At 34.5% G+C, this 15782-nt stretch overlaps 1 protein-coding gene across 1 annotated transcript; it reads left to right on the top strand.

Moving 5' to 3' along the window:
• Nucleotides 1-4922: 4922 nt before the first annotated feature.
• Nucleotides 4923-12768, top strand: LOC145120055 (ABC transporter G family member 28-like). The gene is made up of 14 exons (XM_079055842.1): nucleotides 4923-5489; nucleotides 5586-5662; nucleotides 5744-6037; nucleotides 6708-6771; nucleotides 7172-7318; nucleotides 7415-7449; nucleotides 8626-8699; nucleotides 8794-9593; nucleotides 9844-10140; nucleotides 10713-11126; nucleotides 11191-11339; nucleotides 11426-11715; nucleotides 12240-12370; nucleotides 12515-12768. The coding sequence occupies exons 1-14, from the start codon at nucleotides 5254-5256 to the stop codon at nucleotides 12666-12668; spliced, it is 3162 nt and encodes a 1053-aa protein (XP_078911968.1). The 5' UTR covers nucleotides 4923-5253; the 3' UTR covers nucleotides 12669-12768.
• The last annotated feature ends 3014 nt before the right edge of the window (nucleotides 12769-15782 follow it).

The raw sequence follows: 15782 nt of genomic DNA, 5'->3' as shown, positions 1-15782 counted from the left end.
CTCTTTCGTTACAATATGGTGTTTTCTCAAATTTTGATTTTGTTTTGTTGGTCGTAAATGATTTTGTTAAGGGATGGAGAATCATATTGGCTGTGCCACACACCTAGTTAGCCGCCACACATACCAATGTTGAAAAAAAACTTGTGATAATGAGTTAAGGGATGCTTTTAAAGATGAAAATAGACTTTACTCCTCGAAACTACCAAAAAATATTAATGACCTTTATTTGTAAGGCCTCAATGCATTTCCCAAATAATTATTGTTTTTTTTTTCTAAAATACTTGAAACTTTTATTTTAGATGAGTATGTCAAACATCCTATATTTAGGGTTTTTTTTTATCTAATGACTACAATCTTGTTATATAACACCCCGACTCCCATGTATAAATTTTAAAAGTTTTATATTCATTATTAGAGACCTACTCGAAGAGTTGGTTTCCACAACTCGTCGTGTAGAGACGGATATCGCCGCGTGGTTTATGGGACCTACTCGACGAGTTGGTGGACCCCAACTCGACGAGTAGAGGCGGTGCATGAAAACCCTAATTTTTAGGGTTTGCACCCTATTTAAAGGACCTTAAGTCCTTCCTTTCAGCCTCGTTACCACCCTTTCACGTCCAGAAGAAAACCCTAATCGATCTAACCCTATTTTTGAGTGTGTGTGAGGCTAAAAGTGTGTGTTGGTACATTTCTTGAAGAGGCTTAAAGATTTAGAGGCTTGGAACGAGAAGAAGCTTGTAGATCCAGTATCTACATTGTTTTGGCATAAATTTGATGGTAAAAAGTCCTTACCTTGGCTTTCCATTCCTTAGATCTCTTATTATGTTAGTATATGGGCATTTTGGTGCAAAAAGGGGGTCATACTCGAGTTTGAGCTTGTCATGAGAACACGGTTTCAAATCTGGACTCCTCTAGGCCCTTATGGACATAAAGCCTCAAGCTTTATGAAGCTTTGGCCCTCCTCCATGTCCAAAACCCCTTCCTAAGGCTAGTTATGAGTGTTTTAGCTTCTTGGAACCTTGCACGCACATAAAGTTAGCAACTTTACGTGGTAACTATACCCTAGCAGGCTAGATCTACAGTTTGGAGCCTTGGTTTCGTTTAAAAGCGTTTGAATGAGAAAAGGACCGAAGGAACTCGACGAGTTGCATAGCCAACTCGACGAGTTGGATGAGGGTTTCCCGCTTTCTGGATTCTGCATGAACTCGACGAGTTAGTGAGTTAACTCGACGAGTTGGTTAGGGTTTTCCTGACATTTTGGACACTGCATGGACTCGACGAGTTTTTTGGAAAGTCGGCGAGTCAACTGGGGTTTTCATGATTCTTTGAGTTCTGAAGGAACTCGACGAGTCAGTAAGCTGCACTCGACGAGTTGGGTCAACATGGACTGTTGACCTTGACCGTTGACTTTGACTTTGACCAAGGGTTGGCCAGTTGACTTCTGAGGGTATTTTGGTAAATTGGGAATTTATGGAAGTGGATCATTGGTGGTTGTAGGTGTTGGTGTTTGGAGCCGTGTTTTGGGAGTTTGATATTTCAGTCCGATGAACATTGTGAGGTGAGTTTTCCTCACTGCACTCAAGGGTCGAAGGCACCAAGACCGGCCCTTTGGATTGTTATCCTGCATTACTGTTAGTGTGATCTTTTAGATCGGTATCCTGGTAGATAGGATGTTCTATGTGGTTATGATCAGTTAGATCGGTATCCTGGTAGATAGGATGTTGTTAGGCTTAGTGATCTGTAGATCGGATTGTCTGTCTGTAGACTGTTATGTGATTATCTGATATATGTGCACATGATTGATTGATGGTTGAGGCTTATCTGCTTTGTGCGAGAGCCAACAACCAGGGCATTCCAACCCGATGGTTGTGGGCCGAGAGTATTCCATACCGAGGATGATTGGACTCATAGTATGTGGGAATTCCAACCCGATGGTTGTGGGCCGAGGGTATACCATCCCGAGGATGATTGGACCCATAGTATGTTGGCATTCTAACCCGATGGTTGAGGGCCTGGGGCATTCCAACCCGATGGTTGATTGGGCCCATAGTATGCTTTTATTATATGTGTGTTATTTGTTGTGCGAGTATTTCGGGGGAACTCACTAAGCTTCGAGCTTACAATTTTGGATTTTGTTTCAGGTACTTCAGATGATCGCGGGAAGGAGAAGGCATGATCGTGCACCTCCTCACATTTTTATGATCTTGATTTCTGGGATACTCTGATATGAAACTATTTTGAAAACATTTCGTAATAATGAAAGGTTTTTGAATGCTTGAAAAAGTTATAAATTGGCTTGAATTTTATGGATGTTAGATGTTAAAATAATATATGCCTCATTTAAGTTTTTTAATAAAAAAATTTCACCTTAACATAGACAATATGTTAATGATTGATTACCGGGATAATAACGAAAATGACCAAACTCAATAAATATCTATCATAATGAGATCATATTTTTACAAAATACAAAATTACACCATGTTCGAAGTTTTGGAACTATACATGTCTTCTTAACTTTGTCTCACTTTCTTTTTATTTCTCTACCTTGTTTTTATTTCTCGTTTTTTTTCTTCCCTACCATCACCTATAACCATTTCTTATTACTTTTTTTTTCATTTTTAGTTTTTTCTTTGTCATTTCACCCAAACATATGAATTATTTTATCATTTTAATGAATATATAATATAAAAAAAAGTTCGAAATTCATCATGAAGACAAAGTTTGAAACTCGTGAAGAAGTTCGTGAAGAATTCCTAAATGTCCAAGCATCAATGTTGTATCTAGGAGACACATATTTGGTCCACTACTGGGGCTTAGCAAGGAGACCCTTTGAGACCACTTCTCTTTGCCCTTGTGTTGCACCCGCTGTTACATAATATTAAAGACAATTGCAAGGTTCTTCTCCATGCATGGTACCTTGATGATGACACACTTATTGGAGATCGAATGAGGTGGCCAAAGCGTTGGACATCATGAAGGTGATTGACCCAAAATTGGGCCTTCAATTGAATATCAAGAAAACCGATCTCTTTTAGCCCTCGTGTGATGGTAGGAAGCTGTGTGAGGGGCTATTCCCGATTGGCATCAGGATGCCGATATTGGGGGTGAAACTTCTTGGGGGAGCTGTAAGTAGAGATGCTAGTTTAATTAGCAGCTTAGCCATAAAAGAGAGCTGAAAACGCTGTGAATTTGATGCGCTTTCTTCCACAATTGGCTGACCCCAGAGTGACCTCCTTCTGCTTCGGTCTTGTATGGGTATTGCTAAAATTTTCTTTGGGCTGAGGACGTGCCAACCCGTTCACATGGAGGAGGAGGCGTTGTTCTTTGACAATGGTTTGCGTGGGGGGATTGGGGACATCATGGTTTGTGGTGGACCTTTCTTTGGCGACATACAGTGGCGAATTGCTTCCCTACCCATTAGGTTTGGTGGTTTAGGTTTATACTTGGTAGTAGAGGCTACCTCATATGCTTTTGTTTCCTCAAGGTCCTAATCTTGGGTATTGCCTGACCACATCTTATGGGATAACATATATGGTATGGATTCTGATTATGCTTGTGCCTTGGCTTCTCTTCGTAACAAGCTTCCGGACATTGACCTTAGCAATTTTACTACTAAGGGCGCCCCCTAAATCCTAGAATACACTGGCGAGTGCCCTTTTTTAATAAAATTGTCCAAGATATGGAAGTGCATCTCGACATGACGGCCCGACAGAAAGCAATTTTCCAATGTTTACGTGCACCACATGCTCAAGACTTTCTTCTAGCCATCCCTATAGATAGACTTGGCCAACATATGTCTCTTGTAGAGTATCGTACTATCCTCAAATATCGACTCATGATCCCAATATTCGCAGCTGATGAGATATGTCCGGTGTGCCGCAATGTATGTTTGGACTCTTTTGAAGAGCATGAAATTCATTGTAAAGAACTTCCGGGGTTCAAATATAGGCACAATATGGTTAATGATGTTTTGTTTGACATATTTAAGCGTACTGGGGTTTTTGCTAAGAAAGAGGCACCTGTGAATTTCTTGATTGAACCGATAGAAGGAAGGTCAACCCTTAGACCGACTGACGTTTTTATTTTTGGATGGGTTGGAGGGAAACACGCATGTGTGGACCTTACAAGGGTATCCCCTCTTGTGGGCTTGAGGGCTGGGGGTTTCACGGCGGGACATACTGCTTTAAAAGCTGTTACATGCAAGGTCACCAAACATATGAAATCGTGCATGGAAAGTCAACACGTGTTCATACCATTTGCATTTGATACGTTTGGTTTCCTTGCGCCGGATACGGTTGAGATTCTTAATAGAGTACAACGGATCATTCATAAATGCTATATCCCCTAGATCTATGGATGTAATCTTTAAAAGAATTGATTTTATTATACTAAAAGGCTTATCGGCCCAACTTGTTGTCCGTTTGCCATCTCACTGTACGATTATTACTAAGAATTTGAATTAAACTTCATAAAAAAAAGTTATGAACAAGTTTGAAACTCAGTCACCAAGAACAAATTCAAAACTCATATTTGTCTGAAAAAAGAAAGTAGTTTCGAGACTATATTTAAAAAAAAAAATAGTTTCAAACCTTTTTTTCTTCTAACAAAAACATGTTTGAAATTCAAAAAAATTAATTCTAAACCAACCATTTTGAGCTTATTGGTTATCTACAAAACTCAAAAAAAAGCTATATCATTTTATTATATCTAAAATATGGTTACGATCGTTGTTAATAATAATCATCCTTAATAATATTTGATTTGGATTTCATTTCAACTAGTAATATTTGTAATGAAAAAAGAAATTAAAATAATAATTTGCCATACAAGTAAACCTTTTCACCTCCTTCTACTACCACACACAACCTATAAATTGCTTGCTTATTCACGCTTGAAGGTTGAGATTCCCACCAATTCCTACATTCTTTCCATCATTTTCTCCCCTCCATTTCTTCATCCCCAAATCATGGTCCTCCACCGATACTCGAATCCATCGTCAATCCTTTCACCCAAACACAATCTGCAAAACACCTCCTTTGACCTAAATCCCTTTCTTTTCTCAAACCTGATTTTCAACTGCATTTCCTCAAGAATCATTCAACTTTTGGTCAAATTCTTTTCTGGGTTACGTTACGTAATACCCAATTTCGCATTCACGTTCGTGTCATAAATTTAAGCAATTTAAAGGAATCGAGGGAAGGGAGCTTGATGATTCTGAAATAGCCATGATTTTATTGCAGTCTGAATAAGATGAATGGAGAGAGGAGGATAATTACCTCTTGGATTGGATACTTGATCCTAATTCTACTTCTTTTCGTGGGTAATTTCCCCCACCATGTTTGGTGTCAAAATCGACCTCCTCCAAGAAAGGGAAAACCCCGATTATCACCATTGATTTCAAACCTTTTTCTCGGAAGATTCAACAAAACAGTCGAACAATACCAGCCTGAAATCGAAAAAGAGATAGGATTTTGCACTCAAGACGTGTAAGCACTCACTACACTCCAAATGCTCCATGACTCCATCACTATCATCCATTTTTATGCACTTACCTATATCTGTAATCTGTGATTCTGTTCTAGCAAAAAGGACTTCCATGGAGCTTTTGACTTCGAAGGAAGGGAACAATTCTTCCAAAACTGTCAAGACAAGTTAAAAGGTGATTCATTCTTTTCGTTTCAAATCTCTTGAACTTCAGATTGACTTTATAGTTTATAACTTTATATTATTCAATTTCCAGATCTCCCAACTCGATTATGCACTGTATCAGAACTTAGAGTATACTTCACCAGTTTTCTGAAGAACGCTGGAGAGAAGAAAAGCGTATCTCAATCTCATTTCTTAGGCCCCAATAGAAACTGTAATCTGACGTCATGGTCCCAAGGATGTGAAGCAGGATGGGCAAGTACAGTCAACCCTGGTCAAAAGTATGATTATAATGAAACGGATCCTAAAAAAATGCCTTTTCGGACTACTGATAGTAAACCATGTTGTGAGGGGTTTTTCTGCCCTCAAGGTCTTACTTGCATGATACGTAAGTGTAGTTTTTTTAGGGCTTATGAAAGAAATTGCAATGTACTTTCTAGACTTTTCCAAATTAGTCCTTATTAGGGCATTGTACTTTATAAAAGTTTCCCATCATAGAAATGGGTAAAACTTGATTTGAATTATGATGACATAACATAATTAATAGGTTTTTAAAAAACATATTTATCATAAATGAATAGGTAAGATCTAAGTGAGAAACCGATACCTTTGATGTTCGTTATAACTTATATGGAACATCAAAGGTATTGGTTTCTTTTTTATAATAAATATATGATTATTTATTATTATTATTAGAAAAAACTTGGACAAGTTATAAGTGTTCAAGTTTCTTTCTGATATTAATAATAAAAAAACATATATTTATTTTCCATGTAACCGGTATATAACATGTGAATATCTTATGTCGACAATGATGATATAAAACCTGTTAAGTTGTCCCATTTTATCATAATTCAAATCGGCAGGTTAGCGATTGCTATAATTCGTCAAAATTTAAAGCACAATGGAATAATTTGGAACTACAACATTGTAATAAGAAAAAAATTGAAGTACATTGCAGTTTCTTGCATCTAGCTCATGTAGTTTATTAAATTCTTCATGAGTATTAATAGATTCCAAATTACTAAAATTATCTTTTTGTTAACTTGTCATTAAAGCATGCCCCTTGGGTGCACATTGTCCTGTTGCAAAGCTGAATCCAACAACGGGTATTTGTTTACCGTAAGTGATTATCTTATATTGATCCTTTATATATATATATATATATATATATATATATATATATATATATATATATATATATATATATATTCTAATCTATTCATAATTTATGGTTTATAAACATTATTAAGTCATAAACCACTTTGATTGTGGTAACTTGGTAAGACATGTGGAAGATATGGTGGATAACCTATTGACCCATGTTCAAATCCTGGCACTATTCAGCCCCTGTGGCCATGGAGGTTCGCCTGCACTGACTTTAGGGCATGAGACATAGTCTCATGTTCGCAGCGGGGGATTAGTCGGCGTGCAGAAGCTGGCCTAGGAACCCTCGTTAGGGAATTTCCTTTTCCAAAAAAAAAACATTATTAAGTCATATATGTTAGAAATTATTTTGCAGATACCACTACCAGCTACCTTCTGGCCAAAAGAATTACAGTTGTGGTTCAGCCGATATGTGGGTCCCAGTACAAATGGGTAACGAGATATTTTGTGCTGCAGGATATTATTGTCCAACAACTATCAAGAAAATTCAATGCCCTCAAGGGTATTTTGTTACATTTTAACATTTTTGCATTGATGTGTTTTAAGTTTATTCTTGTTATTAGCGTTCATTTATGTTATGTTTTTTGTTTGATTGCAGATGCTATTGTCGGATGGGGTCTAGGGTTAAATACCGTAAGTTTTATTTTTTTTATTTTTTTTGTTTTTTATTTTTTATTTTTTTTATCTCTATATTTTCATCACCAATCAATTGACATTTGATAAATTTTAATTTAATTTAAAAATAAGATGTGTTATTATAACTTACATAGCTAATGTCGAGTTATAATGCAATTTTTCATTCCATTCCACGATGGAATGGAAATTTACAAAATTTTAGCATTAGGGAAATCTCCAGAAAAGTCCTAAAATTTTACCCTAATTTACGAAAAAGTCCCAAACTAAATTTTGTTTACGAAAAAGCATGAATTACCGGTAAAAATGGCGATTTGACTCGTTTTTTCCGGTTTTATTACTTACCTGTTTCAGTAAAGTCCCATTATTTTACCCTAATTTGCGAATAAGTCCCAAAATAAAAATTACTGATGATTTGGCCCTTTTCTCTATGTAACATACATTTTACGGGTTTCATTGCTGACCCGGACGCCTAGTCATTAAATGAGATGATGAGATGGATAATGCTATGTTTAGCATAAAACTTGATATCTTGATGTTTTGTATATCTTTTTGGAACATAAAATTCATCCAACGAAGACTACAATAATTACATAAACTAACAACAACTGCGTTATTTTTTACGTTTATAAGAAATATCAAATTGTCTATCTAATCTTATGTAACCCAATATATCCATCTCATCAGACATCAACTCATTTTCTGCCCTTTTTTCTTGGAAACACACATTTTATTGGTTTCATTACTGACGTGGATACATAGTCATAAATGATCCGATGAGATAGGTATCAAATTTTACAGTAAATGTGACATTATATAACCCATCGTATTTATCTTATCAGCTAATTTAATGACTAGGTGTCTAAGTCTGCAATGAAACCGATAAAATGTATGTTACATGAAGAAAATGGCCAAATCATCAGTAAATTTTATTTTGGGACTTATTCGCAAATTAAGGTAAAATAATGGGACTTTAGTGAAACATGTAAGTAATAAAACCGGTAAACCGGAAAAAATGGGTCAAATCGCCATTTTTACCGGTAATTCATGCTTTTTCGTAAACAAATTTTAGTTTAGGACTTTTTCATAAATTAGGGTAAAATTTTAGGACTTTTTGGAGATTTCCCTTTAGCATTATAAGTCAAAATTTTAGCATTATAAAACAAAATTTTGTAGGTTGCTTCCCTGGCACTAAGTGTGACAAGGGAACAGAAATTCCAAGCATGAAAGTGTATGGAATCTTGCTCATTGTAAGTATTTTATCATTTAATCAAAGTAATATTCAATATATCTTATATCATTCATTAAAGTTACAATTAATGTTATGATTTTTTTTTGTTGTAGGCTTTATTGACAGCAATACTGATAGTGGTCTATAATTGCTCAGACCAAGTAATCTCAACACGATATGAAAAACAAGCCAAATCAAGAGAAGAAGCAGTAAAATATGCACGCGAAATTCAAGCAAGACAAAAATCAAGAGCTTCAAAAGATGCAAGTGGATGGAAACCATCAGGATTACAAGGAATACACCAAACACTTTCAAGAAAATTTTCAAGAACAAAAACAAAAGGTTCACCTTCACTCCCACCTTCAGGACCTTTAGGAAACAAAAAAGAAATACGTTCACTTGATGACAACACCGAAGTTGATAAAGGGTTAAATTTGGAAAATGGAGATAAAACAAAACACGAACGTAAAGCTTCAAAGGAGCTTCATACAAGAAGTCAAATCTTTAAATACGCGTATGGTCAAATTGAGAAAGAGAAAGCAATGGAGGAGATGAACATGTACATGAGTGATGTAGATGTTTTGAGGAAAAGGCCTAGGATTGAGGTTGCTTTTAAGGAGTTGACTTTGACTTTAAAAGGGAAAAATAGGAATATAATGAGGAATGTTAGTGGGAAGATTTTGCCAGGTAGGATTTCGGCTGTTATGGGGCCCTCGGGGGCGGGGAAGACTACTTTTTTGTCTGCTTTAACCGGAAAAATAAGTGGGTGTACAATGTCGGGAATGATTTTGATAAATGGAAAAAATGAATCGATTCATTCGTATAAAAAAATTGTTGGTTTTGTTCCACAAGATGATATTGTGCATGGAGATTTGACTGTTGAAGAGAATTTGAGGTTTAGTGCACGATGCAGGTATGTATAAGTATTTTATTTACTATTACTTTTATGTTATTTGTGATTTGGAGCTAATAAAGTCGTGATTATACTTTCATATTTGTTGTTGAGATTACCAAATAAGTTAACCGTAATTTTTCGAAAATAAATAGTGTTGCAACAAATTTGATGTCTTGATAGGGTTAATGTCTTGTATAGTATATAATATATTATATACTGACTGAGTTAATGTCTTGTATCATTGCTAAAAACACCGCAAAATCTGAAGACTATCTGCCGATTTGCCAAAAGCAGATAAAGTTCTCATAACCGAAAGAGTGATCGAGGCATTAGGACTTCAGGGAGTTAGAGATTCCAAAGTTGGAACAGTTGAAAAACGTGGAATTTCAGGAGGCCAAAAGAAAAGAGTAAACGTTGGGTTGGAAATGGTGATGGAACCTTCCCTCTTAATCTTGGATGAACCTACATCCGGTTTAGACAGTGCATCTTCTAGTTTACTTCTTAGAGCTCTTCGACGTGAAGCCATGGAAGGTGTCAACATAAGCATGGTTGTTCACCAACCAAGGTATATATATATATATATGTATGTATGTGTGTGTGTGTGTGTATGGATACCACTTGTTGGGAAAATGGCCTCAAAGATTCCCAACACCCAACCCAATGAAAAATAATAGAGAAAATTGAACACGAGAATATATGTGAAAAACTCCAAAATTTGAGAAAAACTACGCGTCTTTAGAGAGAAGAGAAAAATCCAATATATGAATGAAAAATTATTACAATCACATAGACAAATCTCTCAAGCCAAATCCCTAATTACCCTTTAACTCACTTTTTTACAATCTAAAACGAGAAAAAAAATCAAGTACATGGAGTTCACTCTACTTTTTTATGTAATTGGGTGAATTAGCTTCAGAGATTTGTTTATATGATTATAATACTTTGTCATATAGTGAAATTTTCAACTGGGGCCCGTGTTTCTTCTCTGGTTTTGGAGTTTTCCACGTATATTGTTATGTTTGGTTTTCTCTATTATTTTTCACCCGACTGGTTTATTGTTGAGAATCTTTGAGACTATTTTCCCAACATATATGTGTGTGGTCAACCTGGAATCTTGACTGATTTTATCTTCTTCAGCTACTCATTGTACAAGATGTTTGATGACTTAATACTTCTGGCAAAAGGTGGTCTTACTGTGTACCATGGACCCGTAGACAAAGTTGAGGAATATTTCGAAGGTTTAGGAATCAGGATACCCGAACGTGTAAATACTCCAGATCACTTAATCGATATTCTCGAGGGTATAATAAAGCCAGGTGGCAATGTGACAGCTCAGCAACTCCCTGTACGATGGATGCTTCACAACGGGTATAGAGTACCCCCTGATATGTTACACCTCTGTGATCAAAATTCATCAGCATCACCACCTTCTCATGAACCCAACAATAAAGAACAACGAGAAGTTGAAAAGTATAATTACTTCAGTACCCCTGATTTATCAGGACGAGTTACCCCTGGAGTTTTTCGTCAGTATAAATATTATCTTGGAAGGTAATATTCTTTTTAAATCTTGATTTATTTTTTTGGAATAAGGAATTACGATTTTGTTTTATAGGGTTGCTAAACAGCGAATGAGAGATGCTAGAGTACAAGCTGCAGATTATTTAATTCTTTTGCTTGCGGGAGCTTGCTTAGGAACAATGGCTGAAGTGAGTGACGTGTCATTTGGATATACTGGCTATCAATATACCGTTATTGCTGTCTGTAAGTGCAAAAAAAAGGAAATATTTAAAATAAACTTGTTACTTATGGTAAATGACTAAATGTAAAATTTTGATGTGTGATTTCAGCTTTGTTATGCATGATTGGAGCTTTGAGAACATTTTCACAGGATAAATTACAATTCAAGAGGGAAAGCGCTAGTGGGATGAAAAGCTTATCTTATTTTATGGCGAAAGATACGATGGATCTTTTGAATATAGTCATGAAGCCTTTAGTGTATCTTTGCATGTTCTATTTTTTCAGTTATCCAAGATCAAGCTTCGTGTCAAATTATTTAGTTCTTTTGTGCCTCGTATACTGTGTGACTGGCATATCATATACCCTTGCCATTTCTCTCGAATTTAGCCAAGCACAATTGGTATGTCACCTTTGAAAATACTAAAAATGTATTTTTATAGGGTCCAAATCATTAAAGAAATCAAATATGCGAGGCAACCATGAAACTCAATCTCAGCCCTTGAATGAAAACAATCAATGGCCGAGATTACAAAGCGGTTAGGCGGTTAAAGGTTGTTACAAAGCAGTTGGTCTGCTATAAATCACGGCCATTGGATGAATTTCATCCAATGGCCGTGATTAAATCCCTCACAAATATGAGTTCTCTTTAGAGAACTCAAATTTTTGAGGGAACCAGGAAACTCAATCACGGCCCTTGGATCAAATTCATCTAACGACTTTGATTTGTAGTTGGCTAACCGCTTTGTAACAACTTGTAACTGCCAAATCGCATTGTAATCTCTGCCGTTGATTGTTTTCATCCTAGGGTTGAGATTGAGTTCCGTGGTTCACTCACAAATTTGAGGTCTCTAATGATTATGACACCTAGTTTATATTAACATATGGAATTAACTAATAATGTATTTTTATTTTTAATCTCATCAGTGGTCTGTGCTACTTCCTGTTGTTTTGACTCTGGTAGCGAATCAGGACAAAAAGTCATTTGCTTCATTGGTGGCAAAATTTGTGTTCCCCAGGTGGGCATTGGAAGCATTTGTTGTTGCAAACTCAAAAGAGTATGTTCTCTACCTGTTTCCTTGTAAGATAACTTGCTCTGTTTCAAAAACAACCTTTTTGAAATAAAAATTGGAATTTAATTATAAATGATGATTATTGACAGCGGAGAATTCTGATAATTTATGTGGATTTTCACTTTTCAGGTACAATGGTGTTTGGTTATTGACACGTTGTGCTGCATTGAAGAAATTTGATTTTGATATTCATAATTCGAAGAAATGTCTTTGGTATCTTGTTGGAACGGGAGTAGGTTGTCGTGTTATAGCTTTTGTATGTTTGTTGACTAGGTCAAAGTAGTCAAAATGTAAACCAAGAAGCCAATCATCAAGTCAAAATAGTTTGAGTCATTTAGAATAATGTTTTTCTATAGATAAACGGAGCAATTGAGCAAAAGATACACCCCGTTGAAGTTTTGAAGCATTGGTAGCCTTTTTTTTTTATTTACTTTTAGTTGTTATTTGGACAAATGCTACATCATTTAGATTCTTTTGTCTTCATGGCTCATTTGGATCCTATAAATCAAAAGGAATCGTGTGAATGAAACCCATTTTGTATGATTGACAGGTTTGGTTTGGTTCTTTTTTTTGGTAGAGTCTGAACATGCTTGATAAAAGGATTTATTAATGTTGTTTGCTCATGCCACTGTCACTGAAGTGTCTCTTTATGTAATTCGATATCCGAATACTCAATGACATTGTTGTAAACGAACTAAACGTTCAACGAACTATTTGTGATCCGTTCGGCGGTAAATTCGTTTATTTAATAAATGAAAGAACGTGAACACGATTGTTTGTTCATTTAGTTAAGCGAAGGAACAAGAACATTGGTGTTGTCCGTTCATTTACGTTCGTTTAGGTGTGTGTGTGTGTGTGTGTATATATATATATATATATATATATATATATACAAAATATGCATTGGAAATATATTCTGCAAGAATAAAATCGAAAATATATTTACTAGTTTATGGTTGACATTCTGTCATTCTGACATAATAAAATCGGATTTTTAAATTTGAATTAATTTAAAATATTCAGATTTTTAAAAATAACGGAATTAATTATCCCTAAAAATCCGAAAATTTCCTTTTTTAATATAGGGTAATTGACTAAAATGCCCTTATACTGAAATTTGTGTAATTATATGGTACATGTTACTCTATTGTAGTATCATAAACCCTCAGATCATGATATTTGATTCTATTTCATCCGGTGGTCCAGATCTGTGCATTCTGGCACACAATAGTTAGTAAAAACAAAATAACGTAAGCCTATATATATATATATATATATATATATATATATATATATATATATATATATATATATATATATATATATATATAGGCTTACGTTATTTTGTTTTTACTAACTATTGTGTGCCAGAATGCACAGATCTGGACCACCGGATGAAATAGAATCAAATATCATGATCTGAGGGTTTATGATACTACAATAGAGTAACATGTACCATATAATTACACAAATTTCAGTATAAGGGCATTTTAGTCAATTACCCTATATTAAAAAAGGAAATTTTCGGATTTTTAGGGATAATTAATTCCGTTATTTTTAAAAATCTGAATATTTTAAATTAATTCAAATTTAAAAATCCGATTTTATTATGTCAGAATGACAGAATGTCAACCATAAACTAGTAAATATATTTTCGATTTTATTCTTGCAGAATATATTTCCAATGCATATTTTTGATAATTAACCTGATTTAAGAATTCTGGATATTATTCATATACATCTAAGTTGGGTCTATGATTTTATTCTTAATACACATCCGAAATACAATACAAATTCATACATATTCTTTACATATTTACATTTTAATATAGTTATACATATTCTAACATATTCTAACATAATATCCACTTGATCTTCGCATATATACTTGTTGTTGAACTCGATTCCAAATATTTCTCTTGTATGATCAATATTGAATTCGTTCTCCATGCAATTCTGAAAGAATAAGATACATTACTCGTTACTATTATCCGTTAAACAAATATACTTGTTGTTAACAAACATACTCAAAGACATTTTAACAGAATGCATTTATATAAATAAATTCTGACAGAATACATTACAAAATGCACTTAACTAACATTCTTTTGCGAATTCTTTTACGAATAATAGCGCATCAAATCGATTAGTGTTACTAACCTCATTCTAAAAGAATATTGTGTTTTCTCATTCTGAAAGAATTTGCAGGTTTGAATACACCAAAATAACATAACTACACATATTAACTTCAATTCTAAAAGAATATTTCATTTCCGTTTGTTGCTTAAACTTCAATTCCTTAAAATTTCTTATAGAATATTATCTACTTTACTTCTAACATAATATCTCAACACAAGTATAAACATGTTATTGTAATTCTAACAAAATAGTATGTAGTTTAGCTTAACATATTCTAACAAAATCTTCCCAATAAGTCCAACATATCAAACTTACCTCATTTACACAAAAACCTTCTCTTTTTGACATTATATTAAACACTTGGATGACATGTTTTATTATCAACATTGAAAAAATGCAACAGTACAAGCAACATTCAAAAGCATTGATAACATAAAAAATTGATTCTTGATTCTCGTTCACTTCCAAAATCACAACTAGTATATAGAAAAATTGAGTGCAATTGATGCTAAAAAGATAAAATAACGGAGCTTAATCGGAGAGTGTTACTAACCTTAATCATGAACACAAAACCCTTGGATGATTTCAACAACATCAAAAGAAATCGATGGATTTTAAAGACTTGATATCTCTTCTCTCTCGCCATGTCTACCTGCTCGTATTTGGTTATAAATACGTACTGAACACAGTTAGATGAGCATTCAAATCAGATTTCAAAAAGGAACTGTTTTAATTGAAGAAGGAGATGGAAGATGGTCGATTGTAAAATCAGAAATTAGGTTTAAAAATTAGAAATTGAGTTCAAGAACATACCAGGGCTATGATGTTGGTGTACGGCGACAACTATAGACCGATTTCGGTGATGGAATACGAAGCCGACGATGGAGAGGGAGGAAGAAGAAGATACCGCAGTGGCAAGATGAAGGATACAGAGGTATGTTTGCGAATGGTCGATGGCTATAAAGAAGAGATATTAGGCCAACATATATTTATTTTGTTTCCTTAATTGCAAGTGTAAAAAACCAGAAATGCCCTTTTTGATTTAATTAATTATTTAATTATTTGCTAATTTGTGATTGATGCATTTAGGAACACAATAGTTGCTAAAAACATCTGAACCTAGCTCTCTTTCTCTCTCTCTCTCTCTCTCTCTCTATATATATATATATATATATATATATATATATATATATATATATATATATATATATATATATATAGAGAGAGAGAGAGAGAGAGAGAGAGATAGGTTCAGGTG

Source organism: Lactuca virosa, chromosome 6 (genome assembly GCF_052849685.1).
Source record: "Lactuca virosa cultivar CGN04683 chromosome 6, Lactuca_virosa_CGN04683_v6, whole genome shotgun sequence".
Classification (NCBI taxonomy): Eukaryota; Viridiplantae; Streptophyta; class Magnoliopsida; order Asterales; family Asteraceae; genus Lactuca; species Lactuca virosa.
The sequence above is the reverse complement of the archived record's forward strand: the minus strand, read 5'-3'. Positions and strand labels throughout refer to the sequence as shown.